At 42.3% G+C, this 24,241-nt stretch overlaps 1 protein-coding gene across 5 annotated transcripts in view; it reads right to left on the reverse strand.

The window, feature by feature from the left end:
- Positions 1–24,241, reverse strand: part of TBC1D15 (TBC1 domain family member 15) — an 84,416-nt gene that overhangs the window by 54,165 nt on the left and 6,010 nt on the right. For 2 of the 5 annotated variants that reach the window (XM_030548723.1, XM_030548725.1), the window contains exons 2-5: positions 16,244–16,342; positions 15,901–15,975; positions 9,937–9,972; positions 6,813–6,951 (exon numbers count right to left, since the gene is read on the reverse strand). In XM_030548723.1, the coding sequence (XP_030404583.1) occupies positions 6,813–6,951; positions 9,937–9,972; positions 15,901–15,975; positions 16,244–16,342 (349 nt within the window). The other 3 variants (XM_030548724.1, XM_030548726.1, XM_030548727.1) reach the window with 2 other exon arrangements.

Genomic DNA, 24,241 nt, shown 5'->3' on the forward strand with positions numbered 1-24,241 from the left:
GGAGCTCCTCAGCCCACCTGCCCTAAGCCCCCAGGATCAGCACTGACCCTCAAGACACTCAAGTTACTTAACCACACCTTGTCCCAGAATTCCACCACAGACGTGTGAAGCTTTTGCTTTACCAGTTCAATCTCTCAGGGTCACACAAGCAGTTGTGAAGCACATAACACATCAATACTTTTACTTAACCATACAAAGCACAGGAGAGTACAAATCATACAAAACAACAAACATCTTAAACATATGGAGTCCTTCACAAGGGAAGGCAAGCTAGTGAGTCCTACTTGGGCAACCATCTAGGTCCAGGAAAGTAGGCAAGGTGTCCCCTGCCTCACGCAAACTGTTACACAGTGAGTCATCTCTCCCTCGTGGAGCCCCTTTCCCAGCTTGTGGCCATGCTCTCTCGCACCCCACATTTCCTTTTCCTGTCAGGCTCATTGTTCTTGTGAATTCCCTGATTTCAACTCCTCCTGGTCCCCTGCGCTGCCTCGCTTCTACTCTTGGTAACTTTGCACTGCTCTTACCTTCCCCAGCCCCCTTCAGAAGGGTTATGCTAAAACCAGATTTCTAAGGATGCAACCGCTTTTCAGAATAATCTTTGCGAGATCTAAATACCATTGTTAACCTTGAGTATTTCCCATTGCCCCGTCTAGTGTGTACCTGTCAGCAATAGCTGATCCCTATACACATAGGCACTCATGATACAGCAGGTTTTCATAATACATCTTCACAATATCAACCAAAATTCATGAACTGAGACAAATGTCTGTACAACTTATAGTACGCCTGCACCTCATGTGCTTGAGATAGGAGATTTTAGCTAGCAGTGTCCATTTTTGTGCTCAAGCATGCTAAGTAATATGCCTCATACCAAAGGTATACAGGGCAGTGCAGAACTAACTGCCACTCCAGTTTTTTGCCATCTTCGAGCCTGAAAGCATAGGATGACTCCAAAGCAGAGGGGAAGGAGGGTTGGCTATGGAATATACAAATGAAAACATCTCAAAGAACTCCAGTTATTGCACAGGTAAGTAACGTTTCTTCTTCAGATGCTTCTCCATATGTGCATTTCATTCTAGGTCACCCCCAAGCAGAGATCTAAATTAAGGTGTTGGATGCTCAGTGTCTTATCTAAAAAGAAATGCCTGCTTTAGATCCTTCTTTACAGTATAGTCGTTACTAAGGTGTGTATGGAACAGCAGGTGGAAGTTTTACAAATATTAATTATGGGGTAGTTTTTTTCCCCCCAAAAAAAGTAGCAGCTGATGCCACCTATGTCCTAGGGGAATGGGCCCTGACAATACTCTGTAGACCTAGTTTAGTCAATTCATGATGCCCTGAAACCCACCTTAACAGCTTCTGAGTAGAAATACGATGGCTTTCATCCTTTCTGCAAAGGAAACAAAGTCTTGGTGAAGATCTAAAGGGTTTTGTCCTCTGAAGGTAAAAGACAAGGACCCTTCAAATACCCAGGGTCTATAATCTCACTTCAGCATCTTTAGAAACAGGGCTTTGGAAAAAATATGGGTAAATGAATGACCTGATTTAAAGGAAACTCAAGAACTTTGGACATGTCTAAGGGATACCTTTCCAAATTAAAAAAAAAACTGTGGGGGCAGCAGCAAAGAATCCTGTGGCACCTTATAGACTAATAGAGTTTTGGAGCATGAGCTTTCGAAGGTGAATACCTACTTCGTCAGATGCATGTCATCTGTGGGGGCAGGAGAATCAGTCATAAGGGCCCCTATTTCTCCCACTCTCTTTACTGATGTGATAGTTACAAGGAAGGAAGTCTTCATAGACAAGTGCAAGAGAAAGCATGAAACCACTGGTTCAAATGGAGGTCTCAGGAGATCTGTCAAATTACATTTAGATTCCATATAGAAGATTCCATTCTCTTGTAGGTGGGAATATCCTTACTAAGCCTTTAAGAAATCTGATCACAGGTAGGTAGAAAAACACCAAAAACCCATGTAAGTGGGTAGTATGCCCTTATGGCACCAAGATGTACCCTGAGCGAGCTGAGTGATAGACCTAAGGTTGTTAATGACAGCAGACAGTCTAAGATTGCAAGAATTTGCAACTGAAGAGGCAAAAGTCTACAATGCTTACACCAGGTGATGAAACTTCTCCACTTTGCATCATAGTTTTTTTTCTAGTGGAGATATTTTCTGCTGTTGATCAGAATATTTTGAATGCTAGCAGAGCATGCTCTTTCTATTTCTGACACGCATCCAAAATTCACAGAGATGAAGTGTGGATAGGTTGGGAAGATGGGTTTGACTCCCATCCTTAGATAAGAGATCTCATACTAGCAAAAAGAAACATTAGAGGACTACTGGAGAAACATATGAGCCCCGAAACTCAAAACTGTCTTGGCTACCAATACAGAAGTTACGAGGGAAAGTGTGACTGCATCTTGCCTGGCCTTCCTGAGCACTCCTGGAAGTAATGGAATTAGTGAATATGTATACATCAGAAGACAAGACCATAGAATGAGGAACACATGTACTACAGGTTCTGACCACATCTGGAACAGAAAGATGGGCATTTCTTGTTCTTGTGTGTCAGAAATAAGTCCACTGAGATGTGACCCCACTTCTGGAAGACTGACTGAATTACAGAGTTGTGTATCTCCTATTCACGATCTGCTGAACAGTGTCTGTTCAGCTTGTCTGTCAATGGTTCTGAGACCCGGTAAGTGAACTTCTCTGAATGTAATGCAATGTTGTATGAACCAATTCCACAGCTGCTCTGCTATCTACACAGGGGAGATGACGTGCCCCTCCCTGCATGTGTATCTAAAAATATGATAGTTGTATTATCCATCATAATCTGAATGCAGGCATTTTGGACTGCTCTTAGCTCCAGAATATTTGATGTTCTGTGTGGGTTTTCCAACCCAATAGAGATGCATTTGTAACTATCACCTTTGCTGGAAGAGGTAGGGAGAAGGGAACTCGCATGCACAGTGTGGGTTCTTCCACCAATTAAGGGAGACAAGAACCTCAAGGGACCACTAGTGGCAGGTACAAACTGTGCTTGCTCAACATATGAACAAACTTCATCCATCCTTGCAGGCAGCATAGGTGCCATCTGGCATGCAATATTATGAAAGTGCAAGAGGTCATATGGCCTAGTAAGCTGAGAAAAGTCCTTGCCAACGTCTGAGGCACTGTCTAAAAAGTAATGTGTTAAGTCTGGCCATAGTCTCAAACCTATTCTTGAGGTAGATAGGCCCTTGCTGTTTTGGAGTCCAATACAGCCCCAATAAATTCTATTCATTGCATTGGAATTAAACAGCACAAGCGTTGACTCACAGACAGAGATCGAAACAGATGGAGAATGGTCTGAGTGGAGGTCTGATGTTCTTGGTAAGAGTTCTTTTGACCAATCAGTTGTCTAGGTATGGAAATACTGATATCCCCTGTTTTCTTAGGTGAGCAGCCATTACTGCTATGTTCTTTGTAAATACTTCTGGAACTGTGGATAAACCAAAGGGTAAGATACTGTTTTGGCCTACCACAAACTACAGGACTTCTGTGGTGCAGGATATACGGTAACATGAAAATAAGCATCCTGTAGGTTGAAAGCTGCAAATTTATCTTTCATATTTAGCAGGGTAACATAAATATTAAGGTAATCATCCTGATCCTTATTTGCTGAATGAAGGTACTGAGCATTCTGAGGTCCAGGACAGGTCTCTAACTTTCCTTCTTCTTTGGTATGAGGAAATATTTGGAACAGAAACCTGGAATAGGATTGAACAGAGCATGAGGTTGAGCAATTACAGGGATGATACTCTCTGTTGCAAGGAGGCAGCTTCTTAGGTTAATACTTTAGGCCTGGTTACACTTGGGGGGATCAATCTAAGTTACGCCACTTCAGCTATGTAAATAATGTAGCTGAAGTCGACACACTTAGAGCTACTCACTGTAGTGTCTTCACTGCGGTGAGTCAACAGCTGACGCTCCCCCGGCAACTCTGCCAGCGCCTCTCAGCTTGGTGAAGTACACCAGTAGACAGGAGAGTGCTCGGGGGTTGATTTATTGCGTCTAGACTAGACACAATAAATAGACCCCCGCTGGATCAATCGCTGCCTGCCAATCCAGCGAGTAGTATAGACATGCCCTTCGATGCCTATGCATGAGAGCAGTCACTGCCACTGCTGCAGGTGATAAACTTTTGATACACAAGAGGTGTGTATATGTCTAATGATTTCAGGCTTGCTTTAGAGTTTTTGAGCAAGTGTAACATATTGCTTTCTTGCCAAACAGCTCTGCCTCTTCATATAGCAGTCTTTTGTAGAGGTCCTGTACTTCACACACTAAAACTTCTCTGAGAGGAAGTCTAGAGTGCAAGTTCTGTGAAAATATGTCAGAAAATCTTCTCCACTATGCTAAGAGTGAATAAAATATATTCAACTCAAAGGGAGAAGCTGCATAGGCAGGGTGGTAGAAGGTAGGGACAGCTCTGGGGTAAGTACAGGAGAGGACATTGATACCACTGAAGTATAAACCTCCCAAATCAAAGAGATATGCAGCCTTCCTGATAGTAATAGAGTCAGGCTCCTCAGTATAACATCCCTGTGCTGATGTTACAACACCCTAATAGGCACTGATGCCCTGGATATAGGAACCAGACAAGTGGCACACTACATTCCACAAGAGATCCACCACTATCCATTCCAGGCCATGGAGTCTTGGGAGGCAATTTAGACCTCTCCTTAGAAGATTTATGGAGAGAGCTAACTCTAGATTGAGGGAGGTGGATATCCTTCAGCCCTTTCCCCAACATTTTCCTACAGGACTGTTTAGTAGAAGGAGTCCTATCTCGTCCCACATTCTTGCATTACTGAGAGCAGAGCTCGAGGGGCATGCTTTGAACTTGCTGACCAATGAACTGGGGGTGGGGGGTTAGGGTGACCAGGCTGCAAGTATGAAAAATCGGGACGGGGTGGAGGGTAATAAGCACCTATATAACACTTAGCCCCAAATATCAGGACTGTTCCTATAAAATCTGGACATCTGCTCACCCTAGGAACTGTTGATGGGTCTGGCTCCCTGGTTGGTCCCAAGGAGTAGATACATATTCAGTCTTGTCCCCAGTTTCAATACCCTTTTTGAAAAGGACTTATACACACTGCTTTTTGAGGGGATGAGTGATTCCCATAAACAAAAGACAACACTGAGTGCGTCCATGACTAAAGCAAAATGCTACCTTGCAAGAAGAGCAATATTTGAAGCTAGGTGATTTAGGCTGAGGCATTCCTCAAAGCTAACTGAAACCTATCAAAAATTATAAACAGCTACAAAATGATAATCATCAACAGGCAAATCACTAGTCTAACATTAAATAACCACTACATGCAGCAATAAAATAATAAGAGCTAACTCTACAGGAGTGCAGGACACTGAGCACTCCATCACAGTCGCGGGCAGTGAGAAGGAATTGCAATGGTGGTAAGTCCTGCATTGTCCTTTATACCCTTGGTTTGAGGTACAGTGGTACCCAATGTGCATGAATAGACTGAACAGTCACTGCTAACTAAATATCTTCAATATCCAGCACAAGCGGCTCATGTGCACCTGGAGTGAAATACACATGGACATGCACTCTAAGAACCACCATCACTGATGGGGTGCCACATGAACATAAGGGTCCCTTGTGGTCTTTTGCAGGGTCTCTGCTGCCCCTGACTAACCATCCTTAGTTTGCCCCTGAGCAGGGCAGTTCTTGGACCTTCGGCGCTAATTAAATCTAGAAGTATGTTTCAGTTTCTTGGCTGTGTTTGTGGAGGCAGCCTGGTGCAAGGGTGTTACCCATTTGCTGTCTCAGGCTGTTCTGCCTACCTTTCCTTCTCTGTATTCTCCCCTTTTTAGCAGGTTTTGTTATCTCTATGGATGATGTTGTTGGCGCCTGCCTCCATGATTGGCAGCTCTTGCAGCTGCATGAGGGTGTGGGCAAGCCGTTTGCCTACAAACAGGAGAGGTTCTCCTCCCCTTTCTGTTTACGCTCAGTATGGGATGTGTTGGCGCCATTACAGTCCCCAGTTACGGGACTGGGTCTAATATAGGGCAAGACCATGAATATAAAAATATGGAGGGGGAGTACAGAGGGAGGACAAATGTAACTGTAATAAGATCACACAATTACAAGCAAAACAATAATGGGAAACATTGGAACTGTGCACATTCTTGCTATGCAAACTTGATGGTTCCCAATTCTTTAATTCTTTCAATCTTACTGTATTTATTTTCTTATTTTACCAAAACTTGAGCGCTAGGTGTGAAATAGAGTACAATTCTCCAGATATTTGCCTTTTTTCTGATGTGCAAGCACTCACTGCACAGTAGTATACTCAACCTCCCTCTGGTGTTCCAGTAGTGATGTAGCATCTGCTTAATACAGCATTAATCTTCTCATTCTCTCTCCTAACTATTGTATACATTTGTTTAAGTTACACTTGCTTAAGAGAGATGTGAAGGTCGTATGCATATTAAGACAGGTATAGCAATGCTTTACAACACAGTAGGATGAGCTCTTAAAATGCTGGTTAGACATAGCTTCAACCACACAATCCCCCCTACAGTGATTTAGCAGGGAAATCAAATTGAAGAAGCAGACAGCTTTGTGGGTGCAGAGATCAATTCATCTGGAAAAATGGAAGTAATTCAAGCCACAATTCACCTCAGCATTTCACTTCCTAAAGGAATACATTATAGAGTATTTTTTATAACTAATGGATCCTTCAAAACTAAGTTAATCTCAAAGAAAATATTTAAAGTTTCAGAATTTATTTTTGCAAGTACCTCCATTAGAACGTGGCTTCTTTTTAAACGAGACAGTGTTGACCATGTCCCATTCTGCTTCATAATTATTCTGGTGGTCCAACCCTCGTGGAGATTTTTCTTTAGGGGTTTGTGTCCACTCTACAACTGAACTGGAATCCTAAACAAAATTTTAAAAAAAGTGAAAAATGAAAACTGAATTTTATCAGTAGCTAATTTCAGGTTTAAAACACACAAACACCTTTGGTAAATTGGAGTTAAGGTTGAAAGTACACAGACTTGAGTGTTAAAATCCTCAGAAGAACATAGTTATCAAACAAATATTAGGCGGAAAAAACACAAGAAATTCCATGTTAAGTTTAAATTCAAAAGAAACTCAAACATTTGAAATTTATAGAAAAAGATAGTGAAGATCATCCAAATAATCTTAAATCTGCCCAACTAGAGATGCACTAAGAACAAGTAGAAATTTTAAAACAATCTTATCTATTCAAAATTGACAAATTCATTTCAAACCAGTAATGACATGTACCATTTATTACGCTAAATTGTACAATGCTTGAGCCACTTCCACCCTTCTTTACAACCACAGATAACAGAAAAGGATGCATTTTAACAACTCCAGGTTAAATAAATAGTATTTTAAAAGCAATCATTCCCAGCTGCCCGCAAAGATTCATGTGTCAATTATACAATGGTAAGAAACAGAATTGGCCTTTGTTCTAAATCAAGATCACAGCATTAAGGCAGCAACACAGAAAGAATAAAAGTTATTAAGATGGCAAAGCATTACACTTTGCATTGGAGACAGCTATGTATGAAGCCAGTTCTAATATCAAATGCTTTCATAGGTGCTGGAATTTAAAGTGATTATCATCATATACAGGGTTGGCAGTCTGATTCAATGGCTCTCAGTACCCTCACAATAAAAATGGTTCCAGCACTCCTGAATGCTTTGTGATTCTGTTTCAGAATTCCACTTTCAAAAGTATACACGTACAGAGTTTTCTCCAAATGTAAAGCGTGGTTCAATCTTTGTAACAAGGGTCCTGGGGGACCAGATTAATTATTCTCCTTAATCTCCACATCAAATCTGATCATTCTGCAAGTAAACAGACATTTTTCTAGCTGTGAGCCCAACAAATTTACCAGAGGCTCTGAGACAAGTTGAGTTCTGCCACCGTGTTTACCATCACCAATAAAAAAAGGCTCTGCAAGCTGAGATATGGTTTCTTTCCATGAATAGCTCCCCTACTTGTCTCTGCTGCTGCTTATAACTTTCTTAAAGTAGTAACAGAGTGAGACTGGCATTTTTCTAGTTCCACTGCTGTCCTTAAAGCAGAAGAAGGGCAGGGGAGGAAAAAAACTACTGTCTGCTGCTGCTTAGGAAAGTTATTAGAAGCAAAGGAGACATTGAAGTAGTCTGTCAACACACTCCGAAAGACAAGACTAAATTAGTATACATTAGTACGTTATCTTCACAACCAAAGGAATAGCAACAATTTTTTAATTTTTTTTTTTTTTTTATAAATTCTGTAGAAATTGGTGGCTTAGGCTTCCTCTTAACAGGGAAAGCTTCCTAGCAGTGTATAAGGCTTTGTCTAAACTACACAATTTTATCAACAAAAGTCAGCTTTCATCAACAAAATAGTGATGTGTACACACTACCTACCGTGTGTGCTCCTACCGCTGATTTAGTTCTCCTGCTATGCCGTCAAAATAAAACCAGCTTTGACAAGCAGCACAGAGCTTTTTGCAGCTAAGGCTAGGTCTGCACTGGGGGTGGGGGGGGTCGACCTAAGATTCACGTAGCTATTCGCGTAGCTGAAGTCGGCGGATCTTAGGTCGATTTACCTGGCCATGAGGACAGCGGCAAGTCAATCGCTGCTGCTCCCCCATCGACTCCGCTTCTGCCTCTTGCCGCAGTGGAGTTCTGGAGTCGACGGCAGAGCAATCGATAGAAATCGATCCCCGATAGATTGATCACTACCTGCCGATCCGGCGGGTAGTGTAGACGTACCCAAAGTTAGACTGATGCAGTGTCAGTGCACACACTGCACTTGGTTATGTTGCCATAAATGGCCTCCAGGTGGTGCAACATCCTGACTGCTCTGGTCAGCAGTTCAAACTCTGCTGCCAGGTACACAGGCATCTGCCCCTCACCCTTAAAAGGACCAGGAAATCTTGAAATTCCACTTCCTGTTTGCTCAAGCTGGACAGCTCACATGGCATCTTTCCAGCTCACCACGGCAGCTCCACGCACTAAACAATCTCTCGCATGGAGTACATCAGAGTTGTTGGTTCTACTGGAGAGGAAGCTGTGCAACCATAGCTCCACTCCAGCTGTAGGAACTTCGATACATACAGGAAGATTTCTCATGGCATGTTGCAGAAGGGCTACAAATGGAACACGAATCAGTGCCATACAAAGATCAATGAGCTGAGGAAGGCGTACTAGAAGGCAAGGGAGTTAAATCATTGCTCTAGTGCTACATCGAAGACCTGCCGCTTCTATAAAGAGCTGGAAGCCATCCTCGACAGTGACGCCACCTCCATGAGCCCTGTGGATACTTCAGGGGAACTGGAGACAGTGGCCAGCGGCCTCAACCCCGAGGACGAAGAAGTGGAGCTGGAGGATGAGAGGGGACAGGAGACAAGGTTGTCTGGGATCATGGCAAGTCAGGACCTCCTCTTGACCTGAGGGTTCAGGCCAGTCCTTAGCACTCTGTGGTGTACACGATGCAGGAGAGGGGAGCTCTAATAAGTGCTCATTTTGATTGGATACTGCTCGGTTACATGAGGAAGAGCTGTCCTTTGCTTTGTTATATGCTAGAAGTTGCTTAAGGGATAGAAATGTACAAGACTAGTTGTGTTTGCGTCTGCTTCCCATTCCCCTTTGCAGGTATGCAGTGAGGGCTCTGAGAAACAGTGTGTTAATGCACATACATTTCATGGGTACTCGCCAATCCTCTGCTGAAGGTTCCTTGGCAGAGCTGCTTTGTTCCTTCCTCCCACTGTAGGAAGCTTTTCCACAGCCACTGGCAATCACTTTCAAAGGGACCAAAGCGGCACACAGGTAAACAGCATAGGAACCAAGTCTGAAGCTGCATGCATGCAAGAGATGCACCCTTGCATCCTTTCTTACCCTCAGGAGTGAGATATTGGTTTCAATGACCCCTGCCTGTGGAAAATGGTGGCAGAATTTACAATATTGTCCCAAGTCACTGCAGTGATCCCCTTAACAAAAACCACCCAGACCCTTCGCCCCATCTTGGAAGACTGCACCTCCCCTCCCACGGCCAAACTCATGATGTTTAAGGCAGTTGCCAAACTGTGTGCTTGCCAACGGACAGTGAAAAAAAGGTTTATTTATTATGATTCAATGCTCCGAGTGCACTCACAATTAGAGCCCTGTGCGAACACAAAAATGAGGATTCGCGTCCGCAAGAATCAACTTGTACCAGAACTGTGATTCGCACTCTGTCTTTAATCTATATATACACATCTGCACCAGCACGCTACCTCACAGTGTCTCTTGGGAGGAGCATTGTGTGAATGCATGTGTGTACTGTATAAAAAAAGCGATATGGCTTAAAAACATGCACAGGCATAAGAAATTATACAACAGGCATCAAAACAAATAGCCTTTTACATTAAAAATAATAAATTTCTCAAGTCAATAATGCTCAAAACCACAAACTGAACTATAAAATAAAGAAGTCTCCCCCTTATTTAGCTTGCGATTTATAAAGTCATCACACTTAGAGCTCAGCAATCCCAGTTTCTTTGCACCAGCCGCTGTTCTCCCTGTGGAAGCATGCAGGGGAATACTATCACAGGCTACAGTGCTTAATATTTGCAGGGCTTGTGGGCAACCCTGGCACCTCTTGGCTTGGCAAGTCATCCTCCTAGGGGGCTGCGAGGAGCAACAACAGTAAATTTCCCCACATTGGCACAGGTGGGGGGTGCAGGGATGAGGAACACAGGATGGGGGTGAAAGTGCTTTCTAGTTGCCTAGCAATGTTTAATTTTTACCAGGGCTGAGCCCTAGAACCTTTTGACTTGGCAGGTCATCCTCTGCACCCTCCTTGGGGGCTGTGAGCAGGGGAGGGGAGCAACAACAGCAGGCACTCCAAGACTCCAGGTCAGTTTCCCTAGGTGGGCGCAGCACGGGGGTACAGGGATTAGGGGCCAAGAGGGGTGTGCACAGGTGAGGGGCACAGGAGTGGGGTGGAAGCACTCTCCAGTTGCCCAGCCAATGTTTAATTTGTGCTGCATCAGGTCAGTTAGAGAAGGAGGCTGCTGCTTCTGCAAAGTAAGTCAGTATGGATTCCTGACTTACTTTGTAGAAGCAGCTGCATCCATCTCCAACCGAGCTGATGTGGCAATGAAGTCGGGAGAGGTTTCCTAAATTGCTTGACTGCATAAACTGAGGCAATAGGAGCATGGGGAATTTCACTGCCTGTCTTGATCTATCACCTCCCCTTTCTCTTCCTGGGGGGTGGGGAGGAAGGGAATATAGGCTCTGGAACGCGGGGAAGTAGCCTCATAGGCTATGAGCTGCAAACAGCTGCTTCCCTGACTTTGAAATCCTATATTTAGAGCCCTAAAATACATACAAAATTTGCATGTGTATCCAACTGGCATCTGCAAAAATGGTCCACAGATATCCGCATCCGCGGATGGGGACATCCATGGACATAAAGCTGATTCCTGCAAATCTGCAGGTATCTACTTACGATCATCCCTGTGTTTATTGTTTCTTGAGCTTCTGCAGATGTGGCCTTGAGGGCAACCCCATACACACCAGCAGAGTGCCTCCGCCAGATAAGGAAGTGACCCAGGAGGAGTAAGAACATGTTTCGAGAGATGCTCCAATTGTCTGACACCAGAGATCAAGATCAAGGGGGAGGGATAGCTCAGTGGTTTGAGCATTGGCCTGCTAAACCCAGAGTTGTGAGTTCAATCCTTGAGGGGCCATTTGGGGATTGGTCCTGCTTTGAGCAGGGGATTGGACTAGATGATCACCTGAGGTCCTTCCAACCCTAATAATCTATGATTTCTATGATCACAGGATATGAAGAGAGAGAATTAAAAATTAAGAGTAGATGGCCAGGAGAGGAAACAGGGCAAGGAGTCAATGATAAAAGTGATGGAGGACAAAAAGAGATACTGATGTCCCCAACTGCACTCAGGCAGAACACGTGCATGCTCACACACCCCACCCCGCAGCCCATACAGAACTGCCTGCCATGCCCTCCCCAAACTCCACCCACACATTTCTTGCATCTTCCCAGCCCCTCACAGTACCCTGTTCACTCCACCTCTTCAGACAGGTTCCACCCAATGATAGCTTGACTTACAGCTACGAGAGCCTCCAGCAAGAGAGTTACGTCCCTATCAAAAAAGCGTTTTTGGTTATTGCTGTTTAATAAAAAGATACTCTCTAGAAATAAAATCAATCTTTATTTGTCTCCTACACACGGTGGCTGCTGCTAGAATTAATACACAGTGGCAACTGGCACATTTGCAGACTACAAATCACAGTCCGAAAGGAATCACCAAAATTTTCATTCCACACAGCAAGTAAACAAACCATGGCAGAATGCTTTACAAAAAAGAGACATTACTGAGGCAAACTGTCAAAATTCAAATAGCTCTCCGGTGAGCACCTCTAACAGCCCTGTATCTGGCTGCTCAAAAATCAGTAGCCAGGTGATCCGCCTCCACACTCCACCCCAGGGAAACTTTTCACTCTTAGCTTCAAACATTATGCAGCATACAGCAGACTGCTATGAGCACAGGAATATTTTCTTCATTGAGGTCTAACATCTGCCATAAAGGCAGTGCCAGCAAGCCTTTAAACTATCAAACGCACATTCAAAGGTCATTCTGCACCTGCTCAGCATGTTGTTGAAGTGCTCCTTGCTGCTGTCCAGGTTTTCAATGTAAAGCTTCATGAGCTATGGAAGTAAGGGGTATCCTGGGTCTCCCAGGACCACTATGGATATTTCCACATCCCCCACTGGAATCTTTCGGTCTGGAAAGAAAATCCCTGATTGCAGGTTTCTGTACAGGGCAGTGTTCCTGAAGATGAATGCACCATGCACCTTCCCTGACCATCCCATGTGGATATCAGTGAAATGACCATGGTGATCCACAAGCACCTGCAATACCAGAGAGATGTATCCCCTTCTACTGATGTACTCTGTCACAAGATGATTCAAAGCTTAAATTGGGACGTGTGTACCTTCTATTGCCCCGCTGCAGTTACTGAATCCCGTTGCCACAAAGCCATCTACTATTTCATATACATTTCCCAGAATCCTTCGTACCAGGATGTGATTAATGGCTCTGCAAACTTGCGTGAACACAACCCCCAGGGTGGACTTCATGACTCCAAACTGATTTGTGACTGGCTGGTAACAGTCTGGAGTTGCCAGCTTCCACATGATGATTGCCATGCATTTTTCCACTGAGAGGGCAGGCTCTCATTTTGGTGTCCTTGCACTGCAGGGCAGGGGCAAACTCCACAGACAGTTCCAGGAAGGTGGCTTCACACATCTGAAAGTTCTGCAGCTGCTGCTCGTCATACCATACCTGCATAACGAAGTGATCCCACTACCGCCCCAGATTTGAGGGGTGTGTACCCCAGAATTTGATCAAGCTAATTGCAACTATACTGTGTGCATTCAGCCACCATGAATTAATACAATAGACCTCAACATAGTTAAAGGTTAATTTGAACAAGCTGCAGTTTCTGCTAATCAGAATGGGACAAGGGGAGAAAGAGTCAAATTGAGACTAAAAGAAAACAAGTGGATTTGGGTACCTTTGATATAGACGCTTATTATGACTAAGATTGTTAGGAATGCTTGTTGAGAAGTAGTTTACTGAAGTTAGGAGAAGTGATGACCCAGTAGGAGTCACTACGAGCTGTGTTCTGTAAAAGTTAGTTATAACAAGACTAGATAATGTACCTTGGAGCAGTTCTCCGAAACTATCTTGAGAAAATTTTTCCTGATACCAAACTCCCCAGCAGAGAAGCAACCTGCCATTGTAGATCAGTTGTAAAGTACTCAATACTATCTCAGATTAGGTAATTATTTGGGATGTTCTAAACCTATTGCTCATGTCTGTGTGTACTTACATCTAATAAATTGTAATTTTACATAAGAGTACACTTACTTGTATTAATCTTTCATGAGAATTGCTGTGTTCCCATTGATTTATTCCTGACACTGCAGGGAGTGAAATAGTTAAGTTACCACTTGTTTGGGTTCTGAAAACCCTGGTAACACCACCACTCAGTGCTTACTTCCTGAGCTCAGTAGCGAAGGTTCACCATGCGCAGCTGCTCTGTGAATACCAAAAGTAATCTAGAATTGTTTCTGTCCATGGCACACAGCAGAGCACACACCACAGATTCCTGTTCAGATCTGCAGTTCATGAAATACTGCATGATCAGCCACGTTGTTCATAACACTTATCACAAGACTAAAGGTCAGTGCACGATCTATGCTTTTAGGCAGAGATGGCAGGTGCACAATTTACAGGGGCTGTTGAAAAACGCTACGAAACATAGTTGGAAGCCCATGAAATGTCAAGACAGAAAAAGTATCAGAGGGGTAGCCGAGTTAGCCTGGATCTGTAAAAGCAGCAAAGAATCCTGTGGCACCTTATAGACTAACAGTCGTTTTGGAGCATGAGCTTTCGTGGGTGAGTACCCACTTCCTCAGATGCATGTCATGCATCTGAGGAAGTGGGTACTCACCCACGAAAGCTCATGCTCCAAAACGTCTGTTAGTCTATAAGGTGCCACAGGATTCCTTAAGACAGAAAAAATGCATCATGGGATGGGGAGCCCATGATGCACTGCAATCCATCCCCGCAACTTCTAGCAGCAAAATGTGGCAAGTTGCACAATGGGATAGCTACCCACAGTGCACTGCTCGCTCTCTCTCTCTCTCTATGCTAGAGCATCAACTGTGAATGCACTCTGACACAAAGAGCATTGTGTGAACACGCACAAGCGATGTAATTATAGTGGTTTATAATTATCAGCATAACTTGTGTCAACTTAGGCTATATCTGCTCTACAGAGTTAAGTGAGTTCAGTTTTCAACCCCAGGGTATAAAGGGAATGAAAGAGAGAAGTTGGAGACTGATATTGCCGTGAGGAAAAGTTAAAGTTATTTGGGTGACCTACTTTGTGCATTCTCACACTTTCGTATGTTTGTGCTTCTTGTAAATACCAACACAGAATTTCCTGGCTTTCGATATTTGTGGGTCATGCGTTTTTAAGCAACAACGCTAAAGGATCTTGAACATTCTAATCTTTTATAGGGCTTTTATTTTAACATACTTACTAGGCAGAGGCCAAAATTGGGCTTATGAGAGTGGAGAGGTAAAACCACTATAGCTGAGGTAGATATAAGCTTACTGTTTGAACACTTAGAAAAATTGGAAGTTAACATCTACATACATACAAAGATTGCACACATCCCTGACCAGCCCATGCAGAGAGACTTCTGCAACATCAAGAGAGGAGTAGGAAACAATTACTTGTCTTAGGCCTAGTCTTTCTTGACTAGGATTTAAATGTCTGATGTTCACTCAGGTTACCCACCTCAATTTAAGGCCTTCCAAAATTCTAATCAAAACAAGGCAAGTTTTATTTATTTGTATTATAATACCTTTGTTTAAAGCCTAGAGGCTTTAATCAAGATATTTTCTCTCCCAGACTTAAATCATTTTAGTTAGGATGCGTGAGCTAACATCCTAACACAACATCTTTAAACCCTTGTCTAGACAGAGTAATAGTGGTAGCATTCCCCTCTTTCATACTCTGAAGACCAGGTTTCATTGGATCCTAGCACTCTCCACTCAGACAGCAAAACAAAACTGTCTTTTTGTTCTGTTTTTACAGTGCTTAGCATAATGGGGTCGAGGGCGAGGGCTCCTAAGCACTACAGTAACAAAAAATAACTACCACCCTGAATAAACAAACTTCTAGTTTTAGGATCATCTAGCTAAATTTAACTGATGAACAATACAAACAAACCTGCAGAGAGATGAAAAGGTGAAAGCTAGTAATTAATAAGCATACCTTTCCAGCACAGAGGATATTGGAAGAGTCCAAAGTATCATCCGATGGTCTCCAGTCTACTATTACTTCAGCTTCCTACAAAACAAGTTACACTTATGCATCAAACACAAATTCAGTAAGATTATAATTAAGAAAATGCAGATCTATCTATTTATGCAAAGATATACGTATGTTTACTTTATACATACATTATTATAGGTATAGCTGCCAAACATCATGGTGTTCAGTAACAAATACAAAAAGTGATGATTTTTCTTTTAATATTTTAAACTTGTGAAGGTATGTTAGATGCATTGAAGGTAAATGTAAGAAAAAAAATCTAACAACTGTATCAAATGATTACCTGTTCTATGACACGTAGTACTCCTGATATTATACTGTCCTGGTCATCATTTTTTGCACAGGAGGAATGAATGAAAACCCCTTCTTGTTCATACACAACCTGTAAAAAGCAAAAACGGATCAACTTCTTGTTTTAATGGCAGAACAACATTTAGACAACGTAAGTACCTAGACAGATAATAATGGGGAACTTTACTCACAGTATTACTGTCATGTCCTAAAATTCATATTTACAGCACCAAAATGGTACTATACAATTAGTTTGATCTACAATTTTGATTTGCCCTGCAATTCAAAATTAATCCTGCCGCATAGACACAAAAAGTGAGTTTCCAAAGTCTTATTCTGGACAAAGAAATGGTTGTTGCACAAAATGCTTGATTTCAACTTCACTATATTGAAAGATTAATTTATAAGATCAATGAAATACTGTAGTACAAAGTTACTTTGGAAGAATTTTAGATCATTAAAATTGATCTGAATGGTGATCTTTGAATGTATCTTATTATTTATCTATATGATGTAAATTTAAGCACACCAAAAGTTAAAGACTTACTTACTGTGCAAACTATTTCTTCTCAGTGAGATTATATTTTCCCTTATATAAAAATTAATTTGCAAAAATCTAAACAGTGTTCTCCTCTGCCAAGATTCAGCATAATCTCCTGTGCTGCTTGATTTAAATAACCTTAATCAAAAGTCTACCCAAGGAAATGAAAACCAGGGTCGTTGGGAACCTGAACAAACCTACTCATTTGGCTGGGGGTGGGGGAGGAGGGGAGGGAAACCGAGTGAAAAAAACCCAGATGCTCAATACTAAGGTTTTGAAAAGTGAAACACACAACATTATGTGATTCATTTTGTGGACATATTTGTTCCTCAAATATAAAACAGCATGCATGTTCAAAATGGAGAAATGTACACTTCTGAAAATAAAATGTAATAATCCTCTTCTAACTAGCTCAGCCTTTTGTAAGTGTGCTAAAATACCAATACCCTTTAACCAGCTTAATTGCTTTCAAAAAGTTGTTGCCAACTTTGCTACTTTTGTCACTAGATTTAGTGACCTTTTGGTTTCCCTAATGAGAAAACAAGTGTCAAAATGACCAGTGACAATTCTAGCAACTTTCACTGCCAATTACAGTGACATTTAGAGAAAGAAGTCACCAATATGTATAGTCAAAAAATCATTCACAAGCAGCTCAGTAGTGTTAATAAAATCCATTCCAGGCTCTTCTTACTACATTCTTTTGCACACAAAGTCAATGTCATTACATCTCAGCTGTAAATGTCCTCAGAAGAAATCACATTCCAGGGCTTCTTGGCCTGAGATCACTATAATCTGCAGGCAAGGAAAAGAAGTCTGTGGAGACTAATTAAATACTTTGCTAAAACCAGGAGTACTTTGGAGAGAGCAGCACATTAGCCAAGGCTTATTTTACTCAAATGTGTTCTTTTTTGCTGCTCCGTAGTAGGTAGCACACACAGTGATGCAGGGAAAAAATGGCTAATGAAGTGGGCAGGGTGGGGGAGGCAGGTTAGCTAGGGAAGAGAGCTGCATGGATGAAAGTTGTGGTGGGATGAGACAGAGGTCACCAGGGATGAAGCCCTTAGTACAGGACCAAAAGGTAGAACTAGCTTGATTTCAGCTCCCCTTTACTCTTTCCCATGGCTTGGCTTTGGGTTAGCTGCTCAGCTGTTTTCAGAAATCAAATCCTAGAAGTGTGGGGGGGAAGGGGTCTGGATAGCTGATTTTTGTTTTTAAACTTACATTCTTGCAGGGCCGCCAAGAGGATTCAGGGGGCCTGAGGCAAAGTTGGGGAGCTGCAGCACTTGTACTCACTCGACAGCGGTCCAGGTCTTCGGCAGCATTTCGGCGACGGGCAGCTGTTCAGTCGTGCCGTATCTTTGGCAGCACTGAAGGGCCCTCCGCCACCAAAATGACGCCGAAGACCCAGACTGTCGCCAGGCCAGGACTCGCAGGCCATTTCGGCGGCAGAGGGCCCTTCAGTTGTTCCGTGTCTTCAGCAGCACTGAAGGACCCTCCCATAGCCAAAATGTCGGTCAAAGACCCGGATCGCCACCGGGCTAGGGTCCGGGGCAAATTGCCCCACTTACCCCCCCTCCTCTGGGTGGCCCTGCTTTCTTGGCTCCCTGCAGCACTGAGCTCAGGTCAAGTGCATGCCCTCTTCCCTCTGGCTCTGGGCTCTCCATTTCACTAATCTGTCTGCTCAAATCCAGGCTGGCAAGAAAGGGAGGCTCACCTGAAATTAACCAACCCAAGCCACCGTAGGCTGCAGTGTACAGAGCCTTCCCTATGAGCAGAGGGCTGCAGTTTCCTTCCCAATGAGTGGAGGGCACCCTCCTGATGATGGCAGTGTACTACTGTAGTAGTTGCTTCTGGTGTGCTACAGTAGTAAAAAAGAGCATGGAATGGATTTTTAACAATATTATTGAGCTGCTTGTGAATGATTATGTGACTATACTTGCCTGGACATGCACATGCATGTATTTCTCTGGAAATTTTGCTGCTGACATTTTTTACTCCTTCTGAGTACTTAAACAGCTACATCTAGCCACTGTTCAGGGTTTGACTGTGATCAAATAATAGGCAGTCAGTTGACGGGCTTGCCAAACCTGGCTTTCTGGTTTCAATGGCACCTGATCATGAAAGCCAAATAGAATTTGTGCAGGATTCTAAAACACTACTGTTTACTTAGATAGCATGAGAAATATACACATCTGTACAAAATAATCAGCACTCCTATATGCATTTCCCTGCCTTGGGTTCCTCACCACTCTGAAGAGTTCTTTGGGCTTGGGCTAAGTCCTCTGGAGTATCTGGAATCCTTCTGCGTATTGCTGCATGGATGCTGGAGCCAGGCTTTGGGGCCTAAGCCAGAAATTCTAAATCGAGAGTGTCACCAATAAGTGTGGATGCTCAAGCCCTCGCATTACAAATGCAGAGTACATGGACTCAAATCCTGATAATCCTGGGTTTGACACTGCAGTGTAGACATACCTTTCATCTACTTTGCCTTGTCTTTTAAAAGTAAAGCTCTGAAGTTAATATATCATCAAAAGTCATTATTAAATTTGTAGCGCAGCTTCTTCTAGATCACAGGATTGAGGCTTCACTATACTAGGTACTCTACACAGACACCGTATTAAATATCATCTTGAACTACTACAAAAAGGTTGTAATACTCTGTTTTACATATATAGTTTCTGAAAATGGACAGACTCTCACATTAATAGGATTTTATGTCCTACTTCTTTTATGACTAGCATGGTACACACTTCCTCTGCAGCCCATTTTACCTTTAGAAAAAAATTTATTCTGTTTTTATTTCAGTACTGTACTGAATAAAAGCTGAGATGAAAAGGCAGATGACGTAACAGAACTGTTTTCTTTTTGAGCGTGACACTCGAATAGGAAAGACGTCTGGAAAAAGGTGATATCTGTCAGGAGAAACTAAATGAAAGCAAATGGAAATACTACTTGAAAATGAAGCAGAAAGAAAGAGAAGCTTGTCTGGAGGTGAAGATGATGACAAAAGATGCCTATCAATATCCAGTAGATTCAGAAGGAGGATCTCACAAGCAAGAAATTCTTGTTTGGAATACTGAGAACAAAGATATCAGTCCTGATAATTTTGGATAAAGAACTGAAGAGTGAAACTACCAAAAAGCTGGCTAGCAGTGATCCAGATACACAGAAACAGCTAAGAAATGCAGACAAAGATTTGATTCTACTGAATAAGGTTCCTAAGAACTCAGCCTCTTTTCCATGAGATTCCTGCTGAATACTTTTCCAGTAAACATTTTTGAAGACCTTGCTGAAAGGAAAAAAAAAAAAAAAGTGTCCAGAAATTGGCTTGTATGGAGGTCAGCATGCTCAACAACTGATTCGCTTTCCTTGTCTTTTTGATGGATGCAGTAAACAGTTGCAACAAAAGTTATCAGTGCTTGGCATGTCTGATGAACTCAAAAGTAACCATGTTTGAAAGCCAGGAGCACAATTCTGTCCATTTTTCACTCTACTTTGACTGGAAAAAAGTTTGAAGAACCACACTGGAATTGATGGTGCTCTTCAAAAACAAGTTGAGGAAGAAACCATAAAATGGCATGAAATATTTATATGCATCTTAGATGTCATATTGGGTTTAGCTGGTTTCATTTTGCAGATCTAACAGCAAAACAGGGGACCAAGGGAACAACCTTTTCTTTTGTACTTTACAGTTGCCTGAGGTATCAGAATGGAGTTCACAGAAGACAGCTAAAACCAAGTCCTAAACACTTATCCAAAATGTACAGAAAGCATTCTACTATGATATGACTGTTGACAGAAAACCAAATGCTGCCTATAGAGAGCAAATTATTTTTGTTTTGTGATACATTCAAACTCAAAATAATGTATGGGAAATTAAAGAGTGCTGTTTGATGTCTGAGGACTCGGGGGGGGGAGGGCAGGGGCAGGGGGACGACATTGCAGAGCCAATATGCAGAATACTTGAAAAGAGTGGTATCAGCCTTCAAAACTGTAGAGGTCAAGGACAGGACAATGGGTCAAACATGGCTGGAATTTCTGGAGGAGAATCTTCAGGCAAACTACTCACCGCATACTGCATACAGTCTGAGTCGAGTCTTTGTGGTGTGCATGCAGCAGACCTAAGTGCGGACATAAAGAGTTTCTTTGGAAACACTCAAACTCTGCAACTTGTTCAATTCCAGCCCTGCCTGATTAAAAGTTCTATAGAAATCTGCAAACATTTTGTTGCACACTAAGTGGTACCGAAGAACTGAAGCAGTGAAAACACTATCAAAGCAATCGAGAGAAGTTCTACAAGTTTTGGTGAATCCAAAGAACCAAGTTGATTTGTCTGCGGACGTATACAATAAAGTAGAATATTTGTCTGGTTAAAATATTTCAAATTCATTTTACTGGCTTAAAACCCTGCAAGCCATCAACAACGTAAGATGTTACTTCAAGACTCAGAGCTTACATTTGGTGAAGAATCAAGGCTGATGAAATCACCTGCAAGTGAAATGGTGCACCTTCAAGAATCTTGGCCTCTGATTCTTGAGAAGTCCAAACTTGTAGCAGCTGGCCTGGGTCAGAAGAACAGGGGCAGAAAGAGGAAGACATTCTACAACAAAGACAGGATCACCACATATTACCAAGAAAACCAAGAAACCAAGTCCAAGGTTGACTTTATGCTGCTACAGACATTCTTATCAGGGAAATCACAAGAAAATCTGAAACAACTAAACAAAATAAAAAAGCACTGTTTCATTTATTTGGAACCTGACTACAAACAATGCTAACATCAGCTCAAGAACAATTAAAATGTTACCCAAGAGATTTGATAGAGGATTTTGCTGAAGAAATTCACCTTCTAAACAAACTCACACACACACACACTTTGGAAAAATTACTTCAATTAAGCTGTTATACAAGATTTACAAACAAGGACTACAGAATGTTTTCCTGCAGACCAGGACCTTGATCTAAGGACTTTGATCTTGATACCTATTTCAGTTTCCAAAAAGGAAATGCTCCTTTAGCAAGTTAGCCCTGATAAATTAAAAAAAAGCCTGCTCCCAATCTACCATGGATAAGGTTAAGATTTTGTCATGGTTATTTTTAGTAAAAATCAGGGACAGGTCACAGGCAATAAACAAAATTTCATAGATGTCCATGACCTGTCCCTGACTTTTACTAAAAATAACAGGCAGGCAGGGAAAAGGGCTGAAGCAGAAACCCTGCAGGAGTGGAGAGGGACTGATAGCCCAAGTTCTGGCCCCTGCCTCTGCTACGGGGGCTGATGCCAAAGAAGTCAGAGTTTCCTTAAAGTCACAGAAGCCATGACCTCCGTGACTAAATTGTATCCTTAATCATGAGCTGAGATCACATATCAGCCTTAGTGATGCTGTCAGAGGACAATCTTGCAAAGAGTATAAATTACAATAGTGTGTTATAAAAAAGCAAAAAAGGTAACAAGACGTGATTTGCCTTTGGTGATAACAAATCAGTTTTAAAGTTTTCAACAGCGTTCTTCAGACGCTTTCTTCTCCATTTTGTCCTGGGCCCCCTTAAACTTCTGAGTAGTCCTAAGCCTTAGCCAAATCTAAACACCCTTACACAGCAAAAGTATAAAATGTGGTGCATGTAGATAGGCTGTTGCCATACGCAAGTGTGGTCTCCTCACCTTCACAAACACTTTCTTAGTCCTCCGAGATTTTTCCTTCAGTTGCTGGAAGTACAAATTGTTCATTGAACTGGGTCAGAATCTTTACCAGATTATCTAATTTTAGATCATTTCATAGTTTCCAAGAAAATATAAAAAGGCCATCAGCAGTTATCTTAACTATTGCAAATTATCAGAATGTTAATATGTTGGTGTGAAAGTCACAGACATTAATGTAATACGGTTGCTATCCAACTAAGATGCTGGAACACACAGGTCACTTTTTGAACAGCAAATTAAGATATTTGAAAAGGCTTAAGAAAAATATGAATTTATTCTTTTACTGTATATCAGCATATGATGATTAGTAACTTTAAAAGTTATGCTACATTGTACTAAAACAGAAATAGAGAAATTGATTGTAATAAGGCTATGTTACATAACTAGTTCTAAGCACAACAGGCCAGAGAGGAAAATGTTTCCCTCATTAGTACTCCAAGAATGGAAACTATTCACTAACTGTCAATGTTTTTTCCGTATCTGGTGCTCTTCTTTAATTCCTTGGATGGGTCAAATTGTGAATAGGAGTATGCTAAGTAAAGAAGACACTGTGTAAGCACCAGCTTTCCTTCCTTTTATGTCTGAACCATGAGGGTTATCACAAAAAACATACCACTATGGCAATTTTTTTAATTATGGGAAAGGAGGAGACAGAGGTAGTTATATGGATCATGATAAAAGTGCAGGCTTTTAAAGATTATGAAGTTTACAGTTTGGAATAACATGCATCTCATAAGTTAGCTTAACAAAACACTGTGAATGGTAACTGTCTATGCCCTGAAAATGTACCTATATACTGAAAATACTTAGGGTATGTGTACACTAAAAACTTAAATTGGCCTGTATTAGGTCAACTTGCAGACACTACAGTAATTACTGCGGTGGTGCACGTCCATATTACCCTTCTTGGGTCGGTGGTGTGCGTCCTGACCAGGAGCACTTCCACCAACCTAAGAGAGGCAGTGTGGGGAGCTGAGAGCCCCATCTCTCAGCTCTGCTGGCAGCTCCCTGCCAGAAGCCTCGCTGCTCCACAGGCTACTGGGCTTCCGGCGGGCCTCCTGGGGTTCCCCACCTCCCAGTTCCCCTGGGCTTCCCATCCCTGGGAAGCAGAGTCCAGCTGCTCGGTGTTCTTGTCCACCTCAGCTCCCACTTGCTCCCAATCATGAGCTATGCAGCTCCAGCATGGAGCTGTGAAAATGACAAGACAGCCAAAGTTCCCAGCTGGGAGCAGGGTCCATTCTTGCCCCAGCTCTAAAGGCAAGCAGGGGGAGCTGGGCTTTAGCTGCCCGACTTTCTTGTCAATTTCATGGCTCCACTGGAGAAAGCTAACAGCTGATTTAAGTAATGCAGAGCACAGACACTGCATCCTGCTAACTACACTTCCATAATCCCCAGGCCTCTCATGGAGGTGGAATTATTATATCCATGTAGTACAGCACTTACATTGGCAGGATAAGGCTGTACTGTAGAAAGTGACATAATTAGGCCAACATAAGCTGCCTTACATAGACATAATTGTGTAATGTAGAACAGGCCACAGAAATGTTTAAGTACTAACAGAACAGTTACTTATTTTATATTTCAACTAGCTGGAATAGTTGCAACTTTAACCATGGGTCTATCACAAATCTGTTCAGTTCTAATGACAGCTTTTGTGATGCCAAACCAAACCATGCAAAAGAATGCCCATATCTGACTTAAATAAACCAAAAAAACTCAACTCAAGAAGTAGTCACACATGGATAATA

Source organism: Gopherus evgoodei, chromosome 1 (genome assembly GCF_007399415.2).
Source record: "Gopherus evgoodei ecotype Sinaloan lineage chromosome 1, rGopEvg1_v1.p, whole genome shotgun sequence".
Classification (NCBI taxonomy): domain Eukaryota; kingdom Metazoa; phylum Chordata; order Testudines; family Testudinidae; genus Gopherus; species Gopherus evgoodei.